The 18,750-nt window shown below is 42.2% G+C and overlaps 2 protein-coding genes across 2 annotated transcripts; both read left to right on the top strand.

Moving 5' to 3' along the window:
- Positions 1 to 9,427: 9,427 nt before the first annotated feature.
- Positions 9,428 to 9,985, top strand: LOC104240382 (uncharacterized). The gene has a single exon (XM_009795223.2). It carries the CDS (start codon positions 9,428 to 9,430, stop codon positions 9,983 to 9,985), a length of 558 nt encoding a protein of 185 aa, XP_009793525.2.
- Positions 9,986 to 12,911: 2,926 nt separating this feature from the next.
- Positions 12,912 to 17,061, top strand: LOC104240383 (gamma tubulin complex adapter mto1-like). The gene is made up of 4 exons (XM_070146478.1): positions 12,912 to 13,142; positions 14,490 to 14,546; positions 16,106 to 16,249; positions 16,354 to 17,061. The coding sequence occupies exons 1-4, from the start codon at positions 12,912 to 12,914 to the stop codon at positions 17,059 to 17,061; spliced, it is 1,140 nt and encodes a 379-aa protein (XP_070002579.1).
- Positions 17,062 to 18,750: the final 1,689 nt, after the last annotated feature.

Here is an 18,750-nt window from a genome sequence, read left to right as displayed (position 1 = left end):
ACATGAATTGGTTTGAAATTATATTCATGTGAAATAATAATCAATACATCAACCAATTCAAGTCTTACCACATTTGCGTAACCACCAACGGAGCTCAATTCTAATAAGAGGGGGTTTTAGCCATACATACCTCAATATAGCTTTCCTTAAATTCTTACAAAATTTCGAGACTTATATATATATATATATATACACACACACACATGAAGGGTGTGTCTCAATGTGTGCAATGTACTATTCATGATATTTAGAGATGTGCGAAGAATATGAACTATATGTTGAAATGCCTAGGCTACAAGCCAAGATTAAAACTGAGATTGTCATGCCAACTATGTGAAGTCTTACATATGCTTACAACTTGAATTGATTTTGTATGTGCTTATGATCCCAAATTGCAAGGCTAACATTGAAAATGGAAATGATGTGATAATTATGGCCGTAAGTGCCTATAAATTGATATATGTGAAATAAAGATTGAAACTAGATGATTAATGATATAGGAACAACGTCTCGATAAGGCGACCTAGCCGATCGGGCCATGATCGGACGCCATGCCACACACATGGTGGTATTGTGTCGATATTGAATCCCGAAAAAGGAGAATGAGATTGTGATTTGAGGTACATGTCTCAATTGAGGCAACCTAGCCGATCGGGTTGTGATCGGACTCCGCTCAAGAAAACAGTGGTATTATGATTGATGATGAACAACATGAAATGCCCCAAACTAAAGCTATAGAAATTATGTGAAAGTTATATGATTCTTTTATTCGATGATGTGGTGTTTGGTTAAAGCTTTCGATTGTACCTTGTGATTACCTTGTTCTTGTATGATAATTTCTTTCTAATGAGATGGTATTTAGTTGTACATACTAGTACTATTCCATGGTACTAATGTCCCTTTTGGCGGGGGCACTACATTTTTTAATGAATGTAGGTGTCTCCATAGCGGATAGTGTCGATAGCGCGTAGCGGAGTATCCTCCTCCCAAAGTCTTGGTAAGCCCCTTTATCCTTCAAGGGGTTATGTTGTACATATTTTGTTGTAGACTTCCACTTTTGAGGTATAGTCGGGGCCTTGTTGCCGGCATTGTCATCGTTGTCTTTTGTACCCTTAGAGGCTCTGTAGACATTTGTGTGGGTTATGTACGGGTGTTGGATGGGTCTGTGAACTATGTTGTAATTCTAAAATCTTGTTTCTCTAAATTGTAACTATATGGAATCTTGGAACTTAACTACGGTTTAAGGTTATGGTATAAGATGAACTAACAATGTTGAATGTGCAAGCTTTCCTATTGTCTAAATAAACGAAAGCATGGTTTCTTAAATCACATTGAGTTGGTTAGAAAGTGTTTGATAAGGCTTGCTTAGTTGGGTTCACTCGATTGAGTGCTGGTCGCACCTACCGAGGTTGGGGCGTGACAAGCTTGGTATCAGAGCCTAAGGTTTTGAAGATGGTAGCATTTTCAAAGGCCACAAAGAACCGCAAACTGAAGAACAAAATGGAGAGAGAGGGTAACAACAAGGCCCGGTCTACGGGCAACATGAGAGAGTCACCAGGTGGAGGAAGATCAGCTTTTAGGGGAGATCATTAGGGCCGTCCCAATCCGTGGCATAGTTTTCAGCTAGTGTACTGCCATCAGGGCCCAGCCAGCAGCAACAGTGGAGTTGTTTCAGGCCTAGTCAGGTCAACAAAGGATTCCACCAACGTGGTCGGTTAGGAGAGAGGTCCCAGCAGCAGCAGTGGTCCCCGTTCCCCAAGTGCGGGAAGATACACTCAGGGATTTGCTACTTGGAGTTACCCATATGCTATGGATATGGGATGTGGGGTAATATTCAGAGGCATTGTCGTGTATCCCACCAGGGAGCGGGTAGGGGTACAACAAAACCAGCCAGCCCAGCAGCAGCTACATCTTTAGCCCCCTCTCCAACTCGAGGTGCCCCAACGCCCGCAGAGCGTGGTGCAACTAGGGGTGGTGTGCAGAGTTCAGAAGGACCCAACCGGTTCTATGCTATGAGTGGTCGCCAGACTACAAAGGCTTTTCCAGATGTTGTTATAGGTATTATGTCTGTCCAATCTCATGATGTGTATGCACTTATTACCCTGGTTCCACCTTGTCCTATGTTACCCCTTTTGTTGCTATGGAATTTGGGATAGAACTGGATCAGCTTCATGAGACATTTTTGGTGTATACTCCGGTTGGTGAGTTAATTATGCCTGCTCTAGTTTATAGAGGTTGTGTTGTCATGGTGCATGGTAGGGATACAATGGCCGATCTTATAGAATTGGGGATGGTCGATTTTGATATAATAATGGGAATGGATTGGATTTATTTATATTTTGCCAAACTTGATTGTCGGACTAGAACATGAGGCTTGAGTTTCCTAATGAGCCTGTTGTTGAATGGAAGGGAGATAATGTAGTGCCTAAAGGTTGGTTTATTTCTTACCTTAAGGCCGCGAATATGACCAACAAGGGGTGTATCTATCATTTTGTCCAGATGATCTCCCTGGGATTCCACCAGACAGGGAGATTGATTTTGGGATCGATGTAATACCAGGCACGCAACCTATATCAATTCTACCTTACAGAATGGCACCGGCAGAATTAAAAGAGCTAAAGGCACAATTAAAGGATTTTCTAGAGAAGGGTTTCATCCGGCCAAGTGTGTCACCGTGGGGCGCATCGATTTTGTTTGTAAGGAAGAAAGATGGGTTGCTACAGATGTGTATTGACTACCGGCAACTTAACAAAGTCACAATCAAAAATAAATATCCTCTACCAAGGATAGATGACTTGTTTGATCAATTGCAAGGTGCAACGTGTTTCTCAAAAATTGACTTGCGATCCGGGTATCATCAATTGAAGATAAGGGAGCAGGATATTCTAAAAATAGCTTTCAGGACTCGGTATGTGCACTTTGAATTTCTAGTAATGTCTTTTGGGCTAACAAATGCCCCGATAACTTTCATGGACCTTATGAATCGAGTCTTCAATCCTTTTCTAGACTCTTTTGTGATAGTGTTCATTGACGATATTCATGTGTGTTCCTGAAGTCGGGAGGACCATGTTGACCATCTCACGACAGTTCTGCAGACTCTTCAACAACATCAATTGTGTGCAAAATTTTCGAAATGTGTATTTTGGCTTGAATCTATCGCGTTCTTGGGTCATGGCGTCTCCGGGGAAGGAATTACGGTTGATCCTCAAAAGATTGCATCAATGAAGAATTGGCCTAGACCTACCACTCCAACAAAGATTCGCAGTTTCTTGGGTTTGGCAGGGTACTACAGAAGGTTTGTGGAGGGATTTTCTACTCTTGCCTCTCTGATGACTAAATTGACGCAGAAAGCAGTTAAGTTGTAGTGGTCCGATGCTTGTGAAAGGAGTTTCCAAGAACTGAAATCAAGATTGACTACAACACCGGTATTATCCCCGCTAGAGGGTACAGAGGGATGTGTGGTATATTGCGATACTTCAAGGATCGGGCTTGGGTGTGTGTTAATGCAACACAGCAAGGTTATAGCTTACACTTCTAGGCAACTCAAGAATAATGAAAAGAACTATCCAACCCATGACTTAGAGCTTGCGGCAGTGGTGTTTGCGCTAAAGATTTGGTGACATTATTTGTTTGGGGTCCATGTGGATGCATTGACATATCATAAGAGCCTTCAATATATTTTCAAGCAGAATGAGTTAAATCTGAGATAGAGAAGATGGCTAGAGTTACTCAAGGATTATGACATTGACATTCTCTATCACCTAGGAAAGGCTAATGTTGTGGAAGATGCTCTTAGTAAAAAATCTATGGGACGTTTGGCTTATTTGGAGGCATATTAGAGATTATTGGCCAGCGAGGTTCACCAGTTGGCTAGTTTAGGAGTTTGTATTGTGGAGTCTAGCGAAGGGGGAGTGGTCATACAGAATATGGTTGAATCATCGCTTGTGGCGGAAGTGAAGAGAAGCAATTTAACGATCCATTGTTAGCACAACTAAAAGAGGGGATTCATAAACACAAGACCACCGCTTTTTCCTTTGGCATGGATGATGGTACCCTACGGTACCAGGGCCATCTATGTGTGTTCCGAATATTGACGGTCTTCGGGAAAGAATCATGGCAGAAGCTGACACTTCTAGGTATTCCGTGTGCCTAGGCTCTATGAAAATGTATCATGATCTCAAGGAAGTTTATTTGTGGAATAATATGAAAAGGGATGTGGTGGACTTTGTGGCAAAATGTCCGAACTGTCAGCAAGTGAAGGTCGAACATCAAAGGCCCGGTGGATTGGCTCAAAGCATAGAAATTCCAATGTGGAAATGAGAGATGATCAACATGGATTTTGTGGTAGGGTTACCGTGCACTCCGCATAAGTTCGACTCAATTTGAGTGATCGTGGATCGACTCACGAAATCAGCGCACTTCTTGTCAGTTAAATCTACCGACCCAGCAGAACAATATGCTTAGTTGTATATCAGAGAAATAGTTAGGTTGGATGGCACTCCAGTCTCAATCATGTCAGATCAAGGGGCTTAGTTCACAGCTAACCTTTGGAAGAAATTTCAGCAAGGTTTGGGCATGCAGGTAAATCTTAGCACGACTTTTCACCTTTAGACCGATAGGCAAGCAGAGCGGACTATTCAGACGCTTGAGGACATGTTGCATGCTTGTGTTCTTGATTTCAAAAGTAGCTGGGATGACCATTTACCACTTATAAAATTTGCTTACAATAGCTTCCATGCTAGTATCCAAATGACACCATTTGATGTGTTGTATGATAGGAGATGTAGGTCTCCCATTGGGTGGTTCGAGGTTAGAGAAGGTGAGTTGATAGAGCTGGACCTCGTGCATCAAGCTATGGAGTAAGTCAAGATTATTAAGGAGAGGTTGAAACCTGCTTAGAGTCGCCAAAAGTCTTATTCCAACGTTCGTCGTAGAGATTTGGAGTTCAAAGAAGACGATTGGGTATTTTTGAAGGTTTCCCTCATGAAGGGTATCAGGCGGTTTGGAAAGAAAGGAAAATTGAGTGCGAGGTATGTCAGACCGTATAGAATCATTAAAAGGATTGGTCAGGTGGCGTACAAGCTCGAGCTTCCACCCGAATTGTCAGTAGCACACCCAGTCTTCCATGTGTCTATGCTGACGAAGGTAGAGGGAGATCCATCCACCATTGTGCTAGTGGAAATATTGAGGTTAATGAAGAACTGTCATATGAAGAAGTTCCAGTTTCCATTCTTGAAAGGCAAGTCCGGAAATTGAGAAATAAAGAAATTGCCTCCATGAAATTGTTATGGCGAAATCAGCAGGTTGAAGAAGCCACTTGGGAAGCCGAGGAAGATATGAAAAAGAAGTACACACATTTGTTTGTATAGCCATGTAATAGCTTTTATGCATTTGGTTCCTATGAACTCTTATCCTTTGATTTGGTCTATGTAAAATTGTTCTATTTTGGTTATATGTTGCCTATACAGCCATGGTTAGTGTCATTACAAGTTATGTCATGTCTATGGATTGTGTATATGCTGTTAAGATATGTTTCTGGGGCTCTCTAACAGGTGGATAGGCCTAGATACAAAGGATACTCTGGCAAAAGTTTTGGAAATTTAGGGAGTTAGCCAAATTTGGGGATGTTGATATGTTTCATGGTATGAAAAGCTGAGATTGCATAAACATTGCTAATGAGTGAACCTTGATCCTCATTCGAGGATGAATGATCTTATATGGGGGAGGATGTAAGGCCTCGTGAAAATTTCTACCCAAAACCCGAAAGCTCGTAGTGCTAAGTTAGGAATATGTGTTAGAAATTGGTAAAATTCTTTAAGCGAGCTGCGGTTCGGACCCTTTGGACTGATTTGTGCATTAAAAAGTTAAGGAATAATGTTTTCCAAAAAAGTGCGTTTCCGTGGTCCATTATGTGGTCGCATAATAGCTATGCGGACTGCATAGTCACCGCAGAGTCAGATAGTTTGATGGTTAATTTTGAGGTCAACTATGCGACCATTTATGCGATCGCATAATCAATATGCGGGTTGCATAGTCATCGCATAATCCCCTTGGAATTTTGGCGAGGGGCAGTTCTGCGGTGCATTATGCGACCATAAAACAGGTATGCAGACCACATTCTTGCTGCATACCCGGACAATTTGTTTAGGTTTTTGGACCATTTTTGTGGTCCATTCTGCAGGCCGCATGTCTATTATGCAATCGCAGAGTGTGTCGGGGCTCCTATTTTCTAAATTTTAAAATCCGACCTCGTTCCATTAATAACACCCCATTAGACCCCTTTTAAGATATTCTACTGCAAAAAGAGTGAGAGAGGAAGTTCTAGAGAGAGAGGGTGATCTTCAACAATTCTCCACTCAATCCTTACCTAAGCCCTTGAAGATTATCAAGAAAAGCTGCTAGGCCTTCACCACAAGAGGTAAGAACTTGAGCCCTAACCTTTGTGTTCGAAATTCACACTAAAATGAGTAAATAACAAGTGGGTTCATGGGTATAAAAATGGATTTTCTTGCATGCATGAGGGATAATGGGGTATGGGAAGATTGTGAGTTAAAAGGATAGCAATTGGGGTGTAAGGTGATGAAAATCTCTCACAAAAGGGTCATAAAATCACAATGCACACTCAGTGCTTGATAATATGCTTAAATGAGCTAGAATCTTAATCATGTCTCTGCTTCTTGGTTCAATTTGTAATTTTCATAAAATAGATTGAAGTTGCTAAGAGTCCCAAAACTTTGTAAGAATTTAAGGAAAGCTATATTGAGGTATGTATGGCTAAAACCTCCTCTTATTAGAAATTGAGCTCCGTTAGTGTTTACGCAAATGTGGTACGACTTGAATTGCTTGATGTATTGATTGTTATTTCACATGAATTGGTTTACAATTATATATATATATATATATATATATATATATATATATATACATGAAGGGTGTGCATCAATGTGTGCAATGTACTATTCATGATATTTAGAGATGTGCAAAGAATATGAACCATATGTTTAAATGCCTAGGCTATAAGCCAAGATTAAAACTGAGATTGTCATGCCAACTATGTGAAGTGTTACCTATGCTTACAACTTGAATTGCTTTTGTATGTGCTTATGATCCCAAATTGCAAGGCTAACATTGAAACTGGAAATGATGTGATAATTGTGGCCCTAAGTGCCTATAAATTGATATATGTGAAATAAAGATTGAAACGAGATGATTAATGAGAAAGGAACAACGCCTCGTTTATGTGGCCTAGCCGATCGGGCCGTGATCAGATGTCATGCCGCACACATGGTGGTATTATGCCGATATTGAATCCCGAAAAAGGAGAATGAGATTGTGATTTGAGGTACATGTCTCAATTGTGGCAACCTAGCCGATCGGGTCGTGATCAGACTCCGCTCAAGAAAGCGGTGGTATTATGATTGATGATTAACAGTATGAAATGCCCCTAGAAATTATGTGAAAGTTATATGATTCTTTTATTCGATGATGTGGTGTTCGTTTAAAGCTTTTGATTGTCCCTTGTGATTTCCTTGTTCTTACATGATAGTTCTTTCTAATAAGAAGGTGTTTAGTTATACATACTAGTACTATTCCATAGTACTAACGTCCCTTTTGCCGGAGGCGCTACATTTTTGAATGAATATAGGTGTCTCTATAGCGGAGAGTGCCGATCGTGCATAGCGGAGTACCCTCCTCTCAAAGTCTTGGTGAGCCTCTTTTTCCTTCAAGGGGTTACCTTGCACATATTTTGTTGTAGACTTCCACTTTTGTGGTATAGTCGGGGCCTTGTTGCCGGCATTGTCATCATTGTCTTTTGTATCCTTAGAGGCTCCGTAGACATTTGTGTGGGTTATGTACGGGTGTTGGATGGGTCTATGAACTATGTTGTAATTCTAAACTCTAGTTTCTCTAAATTGTAACTGTATGGTATCTTGGAACTTAACTATGGTTTAAGGTTGTGGTATAAAATGAACTAACAATGTTGAATGTACAACCTTTCCTATTGTCTAAATAAACGAAAGCATGGTTTTTAATCATATTGAGTTGGGTAGAAAGTGTTCGATAAGGCTTTCTCAGTTGGGTCACTCGATTGAGCACCGGTCGCACCTCCCGAGGTTGGGGCGTGACAAGCTTGGCATTAGAGCCTAAGGTTTTGAAGTGTCCTAGGATATCTCGGAGTCGTTCCTAGTAGAGTCATTCTTATCGGTGTGTAGTCGACCACATCTATAAGTTGGAGGCTACTTGGACATTTAGGAATAACACCCTTCTTTGATATTCTGGATCGTGCGGTAAAACTTGTTATGAAGCTATTTCCCCTCTAACTAGTGCATTCTTTCAACTTTCATTACATGGCACTAAAGAATAAAGACAAAATTGGCCAAGAAGCCAATGCCACCTCAGGAGTGGCTGATGATTCCCTACTTGATACTGCGGGTGAGGTTAGTCGCCCTGCTATCACCCTGTCTGGTTCTTCTTTTCCAGAGCAGACTACCCCAGTTCCTACACCTGTGGAGGGTACCATTATCCCTCCCATTGATTCTCTTGTTCCGCCTCCATTCCCAGCTTCCGGTCCTGGTAATTCTGATGGGGATCTTAGGGGAGCCAATTAGGCGTTGACTCAGCTAGTCGCCTCTCAGGCCCAGAGGTCAAATGTTACACCCAGTTCGTCTGGCCAGCAAGGGGATTCCACCAGTTCCAGGGTGAATAGATTTCTTCAGTTAGACCCTCCAGTGTTTATGGGTGCCAATCCAGAAGAAGACCCTCAGGATTTTATTGATGAGATGCATAAGACCCTCAGGGTTATGCATGCAACTGAGACAGAGAGAGTAGAGTTGGCTTCCTACCAGTTGAGCGAGTTCACCGATGCCTTTATAGATCATTTCCTGCCTACTGAGACAAGGGCAACCCATGCATTAGAGTTTGAGAATCTAAAGCAAGGTAATGGAATTGTGTGGGAGTATCACATGGAGTTTGCTCGCTTGTCCAAGTATGCCATTCACATGTTGCCCACAATGGAGGCTAGGGTGCGCCGATTTGTTCAGGGCCTTAAACCTTTGACTATTAATGAGGCTTCTACAGCTGCCTTGAATTCTGACATGAATTATGGGAAGATGGTAGCATTTGCTCAGGCAACAGAGAATCGTAAACTGAATAACAAAATGGAGAGAGAGGGTAACAACAAGGCCCGGTCTACGGGCAACATGGGAGAGTCACCAGGTGGGGGAATATCAGCTTTCAGGGGAGGTCATCAGGGTCGTCCCAATCTGTGACACAGTCTTCAGCTAGTGCACTGCCATCAGGGCCCAGCCAGCAGCAACAGTGGAGTTGTTTCAGGCCCGGTCAGGGCAATAGAGGATTCCACCAGCGGGGTCGGTTAGGAGAGAGGTCCCAGCAGCAACAGAGGTTCCCGTGCCCCAGGTGCGGGAAAATGCACTCCGGGATTTGCTACTTGGAGTTACCCATATGCTATGGACATGGGATGAAGGGTCATATTAAGAGGAATTGTCGTGTATCCCGCCAGGGAGCGGGTAGGGGTACAACACAGCCAGCCAGCCCAACATTTGCTACATCTTTAGCCCCTTCTCTAGCTCTAGGTACTCCAGCACCCGCAGGGCGTGGTGTAGCTAGGAGTGGTGTGCAGAGTTCAGGAGGACCCAATCGGTTCTATGCTATGAGTGGTTGCCAAACCACAAAGGATTCTCCAGATGTTGTTACTGGTATTATGACTGTCCAATCTCATGATGTGTATGCACTTATTGACCCTGGTTCCTCCTTGTCCTATTTTACCCCTTTTGTTGCTATGGAATTTGGGATAGAACCGGATCAGCTTCATGAGCCATTTTTGGTGTATACTCCGGTTGGTGAGTTAATTACGCCTTCTCGAGTTTATAGAGGTTGTGTTGTCAAGGTGCAAGGTAGGGATACCATGGCCGATCTTATTGAATTGGGGATGGTCGATTTTGATGTAATAATGGGAATAGATTAGCTTTATTCATGTTTTGCCAAACTTGATTGTCGGACTAGAACGATGAGGCTTGAATTTCCTAATGAGCCCGTTGTTGAATGGAAGGGAGATAATGTAGTGCCTAAAGGTCAGTTTATTTCTTACCTTAAGGCCGCGAAGATGATCAACAAGGGGTGTATCTATCATTTATTCTGTGTTACGGACACTGATGCCGAGGCACCTAGCCTTGAGTCCGTACCAGTTGTGAATAGTTTTTTGGAGGTATTTTCAGATGAGCTCCCTGGGATTCCACCAGACAGGGAGATTGATTTTGGGATCGACGTAATGCCAGGCACGCAGCCCATATCAATTCCACCTTACAGAATGGCACCGATAGAATTGAAAGAGCTAAAGGGACAATTAAAGGATTTTCTAGAGAAGGGTTTCATCAAGCCAAGTGTGTCACCATGGGGAGCATGTTTGTATGGAAGAAAGATGGGTCGCTACGGATGTGTACTGACTACCGGCAACTTAACAAAGTCACCGTCAAAAATAAATATCCTCTACAAACTTAACAAAGTCACAATCAAAAATAAATATCCTCTACCAAGGATAGATGACTTGTTTGATCAATTGCAAGGTGCTACGTGTTTCTCAAAAATTGAATTGCGGTCTGGGTATCATCAATTGAAGATAAGGGAGCAGGATATTCCAAAAACAGCTTTCAGGACTCGGTATGGGCACTTTGAATTTCTAGTAATGTCTTTTGGGCTAACAAATGTCCCGACAGCTTTCATGGACCTTATGAATCGAGTCTTCAAGCTTTTTCTAGACTCTTTTGTGATAGTGTTCATTGACGATATTCTTGTGTATTCCCAAAGTCGGGAGGACCATGCTGACCATCTCAGGGCAGTTCTGCAGACTCTTCAGCAACATTACCTGTATGCAAAATTTTCGAAATGTGTATTTTGGCTTGAATCTGACGCGTTCTTGGGTCATGTCGCCTCCAGGGAAGGAATTACGGTTGATCCTCAAAAGATTGCAGAAGTGAAGAATTGGCTTAGACCTACCATTCCAACAAAGACTCGTAGTTTCTTGGGTTTGGTAGGGTACTACAGAAGGTTTGTAGAGGGATTTTCCACTCTTTCCTCTCCATTGACTAAATTGATGCAGAAAGCAGTTAAGTTCCAGTGGTCCGATGCTTGTGAAATGAGCTTCCAAGAATTGAAATCATGATTGACTACAACACCGGTATTAGCCCCGCTAGAGGGTACATAGGGATTTATTGCGTATTTCGATGCTTCAAGGATTGGGCTTGGGTATGTGTTAATGCAGCACGACAAGGTTATAGCTTACGCTTCTAGGAAACTCAAGAATCATAGAAAAAACTATCCAACCCATGACTTAGAGCTTACGGTAGTGGTGTTTACGCTAAAGATTTGGCGACATTATTTTTATGGGGTCCATGTGGATGTATTTACGGATCACAAGAGCCTTCAATATATTTTCAAGCAGAATGAGTTAAATCTGAGACAGAGAAGATGGCTAGAGTTACTCAAGGATTGTGACATTGATATTCTCTATCTCCCGGGAAAGGCTAATGTTGTGGCAGATGCTCTTAGTCGAAAATCTATGGAAAGTTTGGCTCATTTAGAGGCGTATCAGAGGCCGTTGGCCAGGGAGGTTCACTAGTTGGCTAGTTTAGGAGTTCGTCTTGCGGACTCTAGAGAAGGGGGAGTGGTCGTACAGAATAGGGTTAAATCATCGCTTGTGGCGGAAGTGAAAGAGAAGCAATTTAACGATCCATTGTTATCACAACTGAAAGAGGGGATTCATAAACATAAGACCACATCTTTTTCCTTTGGTATGGATGATGGTACCCTATAGTACCAGGGCTGCCTATTTGTGTTCCAGATATTGACGGTCTTCGAGAAAGAATCATGGCAGAAGCTCACACTTCCAGGTATTCCATGCACCCAGGCTCTACGAAAGTGTATCATGATCTCAAGGAAGTTTATTGGTGGAACAACATGAAAAGGGATGTGTCGGACTTTGTGGAAAAATGTCCGAACTATCAGCAAGTGAAGGCCGAACATCAAAGGCCCGATGGATTGGCTCAAAGCATATAAATTCCAATGTGGAAATGGGAGATGATCAACATTGATTTTGTGGTAGGGTTACCGCGCACTTGTGCTCCGGACAAGTTTGACTCAATTTGGGTGATTGTGGATTGACTCACCAAATCAGCGCACTTCTTGTCAGTTAAATCTACCGACACAGCGGAACAGTATGCTCAGTTGTATATCAGAGAAATAGTCAGGTTGCATGGAACTCCAGTCTCAATCCTTTTAGATCGAGGGGCTCAGTTCAAAGCCAACTTTTGGAAGAAATTTCAGCAAGGTTTGGGCACGTAGGTAAATCTTAGCATGGTTTTTCACCTATAGACCGACGGGCAAGCGGAGCAGACTATTTGGACGCTTGAGGACATGTTGCGTGCTTGTGTTCTTGATTTCAAAGGTAGCTGGATGACCATTTGCCACTCATAGAATTTGCTTATAACAATAGCTTCCATGCTAGTATCCAGATGGCACCATTTGAGGCGTTGTATGGTAGGAGATGTAGGTCTCAAATTGGGTTGTTCGAGGTTAGAGAAGCTGAGTTGATAGGGCCGGACCTCGTGCATCAAGCTATGGAGAAAGTTAAGATTATTAAGTAGAGGTTGAAAACTGCTCAGAGTCGCCAAAAGTCTTATTCGGATGTTCGTCGCAGAGATTTGGAGTTCAAAGAAGATGATTGAGTATTTTTGAAGGTTTCCCCCATGAAGGGTATCATGTGGTTTGGAAAGAAAGGAAAATTGAGTGCAAGGTATGTCGAACCATACAGAATCATTAAGAGGATTGGTCAAGAGGCGTACAAGCTCGAGCTACCACCCGAGATGTCATTGGTACACCCAGTCTTCCATGTGTCTATGTCGAAGAAGGTAGTGGGAGATCTGTCCACCATTGTGCTAGTTGAAACTATTGAGGTTAATGAAGAACTGTCATATGAAGAAGTTCCAGTTTCCATTCTTGACAGGCAAGTCCGAAAATTGAGAAACAAAGAAATTGCCTCGGTGAAAGTGTTATGGCAAAACCAGCAGGTTGAAGAATCCACTTGGGAAGCCGAGGAAGATAAGAAAAAGAAGTACCCACATTTGTTTGTATAGCCATGTAATAGATTTTATGCATTTGGTTCCTATGAACTCTTATCCTTTGATTTGGTCTATGTAAAACTGTTATGTTTTGGTTATATGTTGTCTATATAGCCATGGTTAGTGTCATTACAAGTTATGTCATGTCTATGGATTTTGTATATGCTGTTAAGATATGTTTCTAGGACACTCTGACAGGTGGATAGGCCTATATACAAAGGAAACTCTGGCAAAATTTTTGGAAATTTAGGGAGTTAGAAAAATTTGGGGTTGTTTATATGTTTCATGGTGTGAAAAGCTGAGATTGAATAAATATTGCTAATGAGTGAACCTTTATCGTCATTATAGCACAAATGATCTTAAGTGGGGGAGAATGTAAGGCCCCATGAAATTTTTTACTCAAAACCCGAAAGCTCGTAGTGCCAAGTTAGGAATATGTGTTAGAAATTGGTAAAATTCTTTAAGTGAGCCGCGGTTCGGACCCTTTGGACTGATCGGTGCATTAAAAGGTTAAGGAATAATATTTTCCAGAAAAGTGCTTTCCCCGGTCCATTATGTGATCGCATAATAGCTATGCGGACCGCATCGTCATCGCAGAGTCAGACAGTTTGTAGGTTAATTTTGAGGTCAACTATGCAGCCAATTAAGAGATCACATAATCAATATGCAGGCCGTATAGTCATCGCATAATACCCCCCTTGGAATTTTTGCGAGGGGCAGTTCTGCGGTGCATTATGCGACCGCAACAGGTATGCAGACCGCATTCTTGCCGCATACCCGAATAGTTTGTTCTGGTTTTTGGGACCATCTTTGCGGTCCATTTTATGGGCCGCATGTCCATTATGCGATCGCAGAGTGTGTCAGGGCTCCTATTTTCTAACTTTTAAAACCCAACCCCATCCCATTAAAAACACCTCATTAGACCCCTTTTAAGATATTCTACTGCAAAAAGAGTGAGAGAGGAAGTTCTAGAGAGAGAGAGGATGATCTTCAGCAATTCCCCACTCAATCCTTGCCTATGACCTTGAAGATTATCAAGAAAAACTGCTTGGCCTTCACCACAAGAGGTAAGAACTTGAGCCCTAACCTTTGGGTTCAAAATTCACACTAAAATGAGTAAATAAAAAGTGGGTTCATGGGTATAAAAATGGATTTTCTTGCATGCATGAGTGATACTGGGGTATGGGAAGATTGTGAGTTAAAAGGATAGTAATTGGGATGTAAGGTGATGAAAATCTCTCACAAAAGGGTCCTAAAATCACAATGCACACTTAGTGCTTGATAATACGCTTAAATGAGCTAGAATCTTAATCATGTTTCTAATTCTTGATTCAATTTGTAATTTTCATAAAATAGATTGAAGTTGCTAAGAGACTCGAAATTTTGCAAGAATTTAAGGTAAACTCTATTGAGGTATGTATGGCTAAAACCCCCTCTTATTAGAAATTAGCTCTGTTGGTGTTTACGCAAATATGGTAAGACTAGAATCGGTTGATGTATTAATTGTTATTTCACAAGAATTGGTTTGCAATTATATATAATTACATAAAGGGTGTGCCTCAATGTGTGCAATGTACTATTCATGATATTTAGAGATGTGCTAAGAATATGAACCATATGTTGAAAGGCCTAGGCTACAAGCCAAGATTAAAACTGAGATTGTCATGCCAACTATGTGAAGTGTTACCTATGCTTACAACTTGAATTGCTTTTGTATGTGCTTATGATCCCAAATTGCAAGGCTAACATTGAAAATGGAAAGGATGTGATAATTGTGGCCCTAAGTGCCTATAAATTGATATATGTGAAATAAAGATTGAAACGAGATGATTAATGAGAAAGGAACAATGACTCGGTAAGGCGGCCTAGCCGATCGGGCCGTGATCGGACGCCATGCCGCACACATGGTGGTATTGTGCCGATATTGAATTCCAGAAAAGGAGAATGAGATTGTGATTTGAGGTACATGTCTCAATTGAGGCAACCTAGATGATCGAGTCGTGATCGGACTCCGCTCAAGAAAGAGGTGGTATTATGATTGATGATGAACAATATGAAATGCCTTAAACTAAAGCTATAGAAATTATGTGAAAGTTATATGATTCTTTTATTCGATGATGTGGTGTTCGGTTAAAGCTTTCGATTGTCCCTTGTGATTTCCTTATTCTTGTATGATAGTTCTTTCTAATGAGATGGTGTTTAGTTATACATACTAGTACTATTCCACGGTACTAACGTCCCTTTTGACGGGGGCACTACATTTTTTGAATGAATGTAGGTGGCTCCATAGCGGATAGTGCCAATCGCGTGTAGCGGAGTATCCTCCTCTCAATGTCTTGGTGAGCCCCTTTTTCCTTCAAGGGTTATGTTGTACATCTTTTATTGTAGACTTCCACTTTTGAGGTATAGTCGGGGCTTTGTTGCCGACGTTATCATCATTGTCTTTTGTATCCTTAGAGGCTCCGTTGACATTTGTGTGGGTTATGTACGTGTGTTGGATGGGTCTATGAACTATGTTGTAATTCTAAATTCTTGTTTCTCTAAATTGTAACTGTATGGAATCTTGGAACTTAACTACGGTTTAAGGTTGTCGTATAAGATGAACTAACAATGTTGAATGTACAACCTTTCCTATTGTCTAAATAAACAAAAGCATGGTTTCCTTAATCATATTGAGTTGGGTAGAAAGTGTTCAATAAGGCTTGCTCAGATGGGTTCACTCGATTGAGCGTCGGTCGCGCCTCTCGAGGTTGGGGCGTAACACAAAGGGTTACCTAATGTTGATGGGTTTGAGGAGTGTCCAGCCATATGCACCGCAAAGGGTCTTAAGGTAGTTAGGGAGATATCAGGTGGTGCCCGAAGATGAAGATCTAACCACCCACGTCATTGATCTACATCCAGAAGATACATTTCCTGTAGATTTAGTCCAGCAGGATTAGAATGGTTGCCGATATCTGAAAAATGGCACCCAGGTACTAGATGTTGCAAAGGGGGAGGTGGATCCAGATTATGCCGTGTGGTTTGAGAGAAGGTCTTGTGCAAATAATGAGCCAGAGCCCGAGCCTGAGCCTGAGAGGCCTGCCAAGAGACCTCATGTTCAGGCTTTTGATGATAAAGTCCGAGAAAGGTTGGCCTGGGGAGAAAAGGAGAAAAAATATCAACCTGCCATTCACACCCTGGAAGAAAAATTGAGAAACGTCGAATCAATAATGATCTCCAGGCGCAAGAAGCGGAAGGTCAAAGGAGGAGGTTGGTCCAAGAAAATGAAGCCCTCCAAGCCCAAATTCAGAAGACGAAAATAGCAGTTGAGAACCCTGCCAAAAGTGAAAAGGATGAGAAACTTATAGACAGCCTTAGGCGGAAAGTATGTGACTACGGATTTGATTTGGAAAAGACTGAAGGTGAACTAGAAAAGGCCCGAGCAAGGTTAGCTAAGAATGCAGAGGGACGGGCAAGCTTCGTTCGACAGTTGAAGGAAAAGTACGACAAAGAAATCATGGGTCTGGAGAAAAAGATCAATACCCTTGAGAGCGAACTGACCAAGCAGGCAAGAGACTACAAAGCAAAAAGAGAACATTGCTATGCCCTGATGTCGCAACTAGAAGAAAACCTGCAACAACTGCAAGAGGAAAATCATACGACCACACGGGTTTTGGAGGCCAGATCTCAACTGATTGGATGGCTGCTACAAGAGAAGAGTATCATCAGGGAGAGGGTTAGAATGATTGCTGACTATATTGTGATGAAGTGCAATGAATGTGAGGACATGAATAGGTCCATGTTCTTCGCTACAGTTATGATTTTTGTCCGTCAGATAATGGACGAGCTATATCGCCTCCAAGAAGATATGGCACGTAGGCCCGCGGCGGGATCGACTAATAGCTCGCGGGCCCCTGGAGCAGCAGTGGAGGCACTTATGTATTCTTGATTTTATTTTTTGAGTCTGTATTGCAGTTTTTTAGAGTCTTTTAGTATATTTTGAGTCTTGTTTTAGTAATGCTTAAGTCTGTAAGGCAGAGTCTTTGCAATAGAGGAAAAACAAGAATGTTTTTATGAAAATTTGAAAATGATAAAAATATGGCTTTCTTTTATTTCGCATTTGTCCCCTGAACTACATAATGATCTGATTCATGCGGCGTCATGATACGTAGGAAATCCCCACAAGATTTGATCATAACCATAGAATGAAAAAGAAAAAAAAAAGAGAAGAAACTGAGTGGAAAGAAAGAATGGCAAAATGAGAGAACAAAAACAAGAAAAAAAAGCGACAAGAACTGAGTGGGTAAATCAATAGTGATTGAAAAGGGCAATACTGAAAAAGAAAAAAAAAGAGAAGAGAAAGTGCAAAGTGAAAAGAGTTGGTTAAGGCCGGGATGAAGCATGCAACCATTCAAATACATAGTAGAAACTTTTAACTGTTTAGGTGCATTGCATCCCAAACATGTGGTTGCCTATCTGTTAAAATCTTAAGCACTAACAGGTGCACTGTTGACATAAGCACAAGAAGATGGTTAGTTTGTTCGGCATTCTGGCAACCCACCCATACAATACCAGGTTTAAACACAAGGTGATCATGGCTGGCAAAGAATTGGACGCAAGTGTTATTGACCCGCCAAGAGAGGAGGAGGAGTCTGAGCCCGGTCTGAAAGAGGAGTTACATAAGCTGAAGCACCAAATGGTCGAAGCGTACCAGGCATGGATGAAAGGGTATCCTCCACCATCGTACCCCGCCAACCCTGCTTTCATCCCACCACTGGCTCAATCTCAAGAGCCCCCCGTTGTTGATTTATCCCCACAACATGCACCAAGCTTCACCCCTTACCACCACTATCATGGCACCACTTCCCAAACCATCCAAGCTCCACCAGCCAAAACAACCACATACCCCCCTCCGCCAGCCAGCCACCCCTATCTTCATAGCACCTCCACTAGCTACACTCCATTGATATTCCAGTGAGTCGGTTCCAAGCCCAAGATAACCAATACTATGCTCCAGAGCCCACCTTCAAAGTCCCAGATCACTACTCCTACACTCCCCACAACAAAATTCCTGCTGAAACTGAGAAGCCACTCAAAAACACGGCGCAAGAGGAGATATTTAGGAAGGTAAAGAGGTTGGAGCAGTTGCTGAAAAATATGCAAGGGTTAGGGGACCAAGTGAACGTGGCTTATAAGGATCTATTCTTGTTTCCTAATGTCCATCTACCTGTCGAATTCAAAATTCCCAAGTTTGACTTGTATGACGGGCACGGAGACCTCGTGGCCCACTTGAGAGGATTTTGCAGCAAAATGAGGGGAGCCGGTAGGAAAGAAGAACTGTTGATGGCATATTTTAGCCAAAGTCTGAGTGGTGCAGCATTGGAGTGGCACACCCGCCAGGACAATAGTAGGTGGTACACTTGGGATGACTTGGCTCAGGCTTTCGCTCGGCATTTCCAGTTCAACGTATAAATTGTCCCAGATCTCCTATCTTTGACTAAGATGGAGAAAAACCCAGCGAGAGATTCAAGGAGTATGGTTTCCAGTGGAGAGAACAACCGGCAGGAGTCGACCGTCTAATGAAGGAAGATGAAATGGTGGATTGCTTTCTTCAGACCTTGGAGCCTACTTACTTTGG

Source organism: Nicotiana sylvestris, chromosome 5 (assembly GCF_000393655.2).
Source record: "Nicotiana sylvestris chromosome 5, ASM39365v2, whole genome shotgun sequence".
In the NCBI taxonomy this organism is placed as follows: domain Eukaryota; kingdom Viridiplantae; phylum Streptophyta; class Magnoliopsida; order Solanales; family Solanaceae; genus Nicotiana; species Nicotiana sylvestris.
This window is presented reverse-complemented; position numbering and strand designations above follow the sequence as displayed.

Excerpts from the sequence above, each read along its gene's own strand:
- LOC104240382 (XM_009795223.2), top strand. The coding sequence starts at position 9,428 with ATGCACTCCGGGATTTGCTACTTGGAGTTACCCATATGCTATGGACAT.
- LOC104240383 (XM_070146478.1), top strand. The coding sequence starts at position 12,912 with ATGTCGAAGAAGGTAGTGGGAGATCTGTCCACCATTGTGCTAGTTGAA. Across the intron at positions 13,143-14,489 it reads AGAAGTACCCACATTTGTTT|ATTGAAGTTGCTAAGAGACT; the intron begins GTATAGCCATGT and ends TTCATAAAATAG. Across the intron at positions 16,250-16,353 it reads TTCAGGCTTTTGATGATAAA|GCGCAAGAAGCGGAAGGTCA; the intron begins GTCCGAGAAAGG and ends AATGATCTCCAG.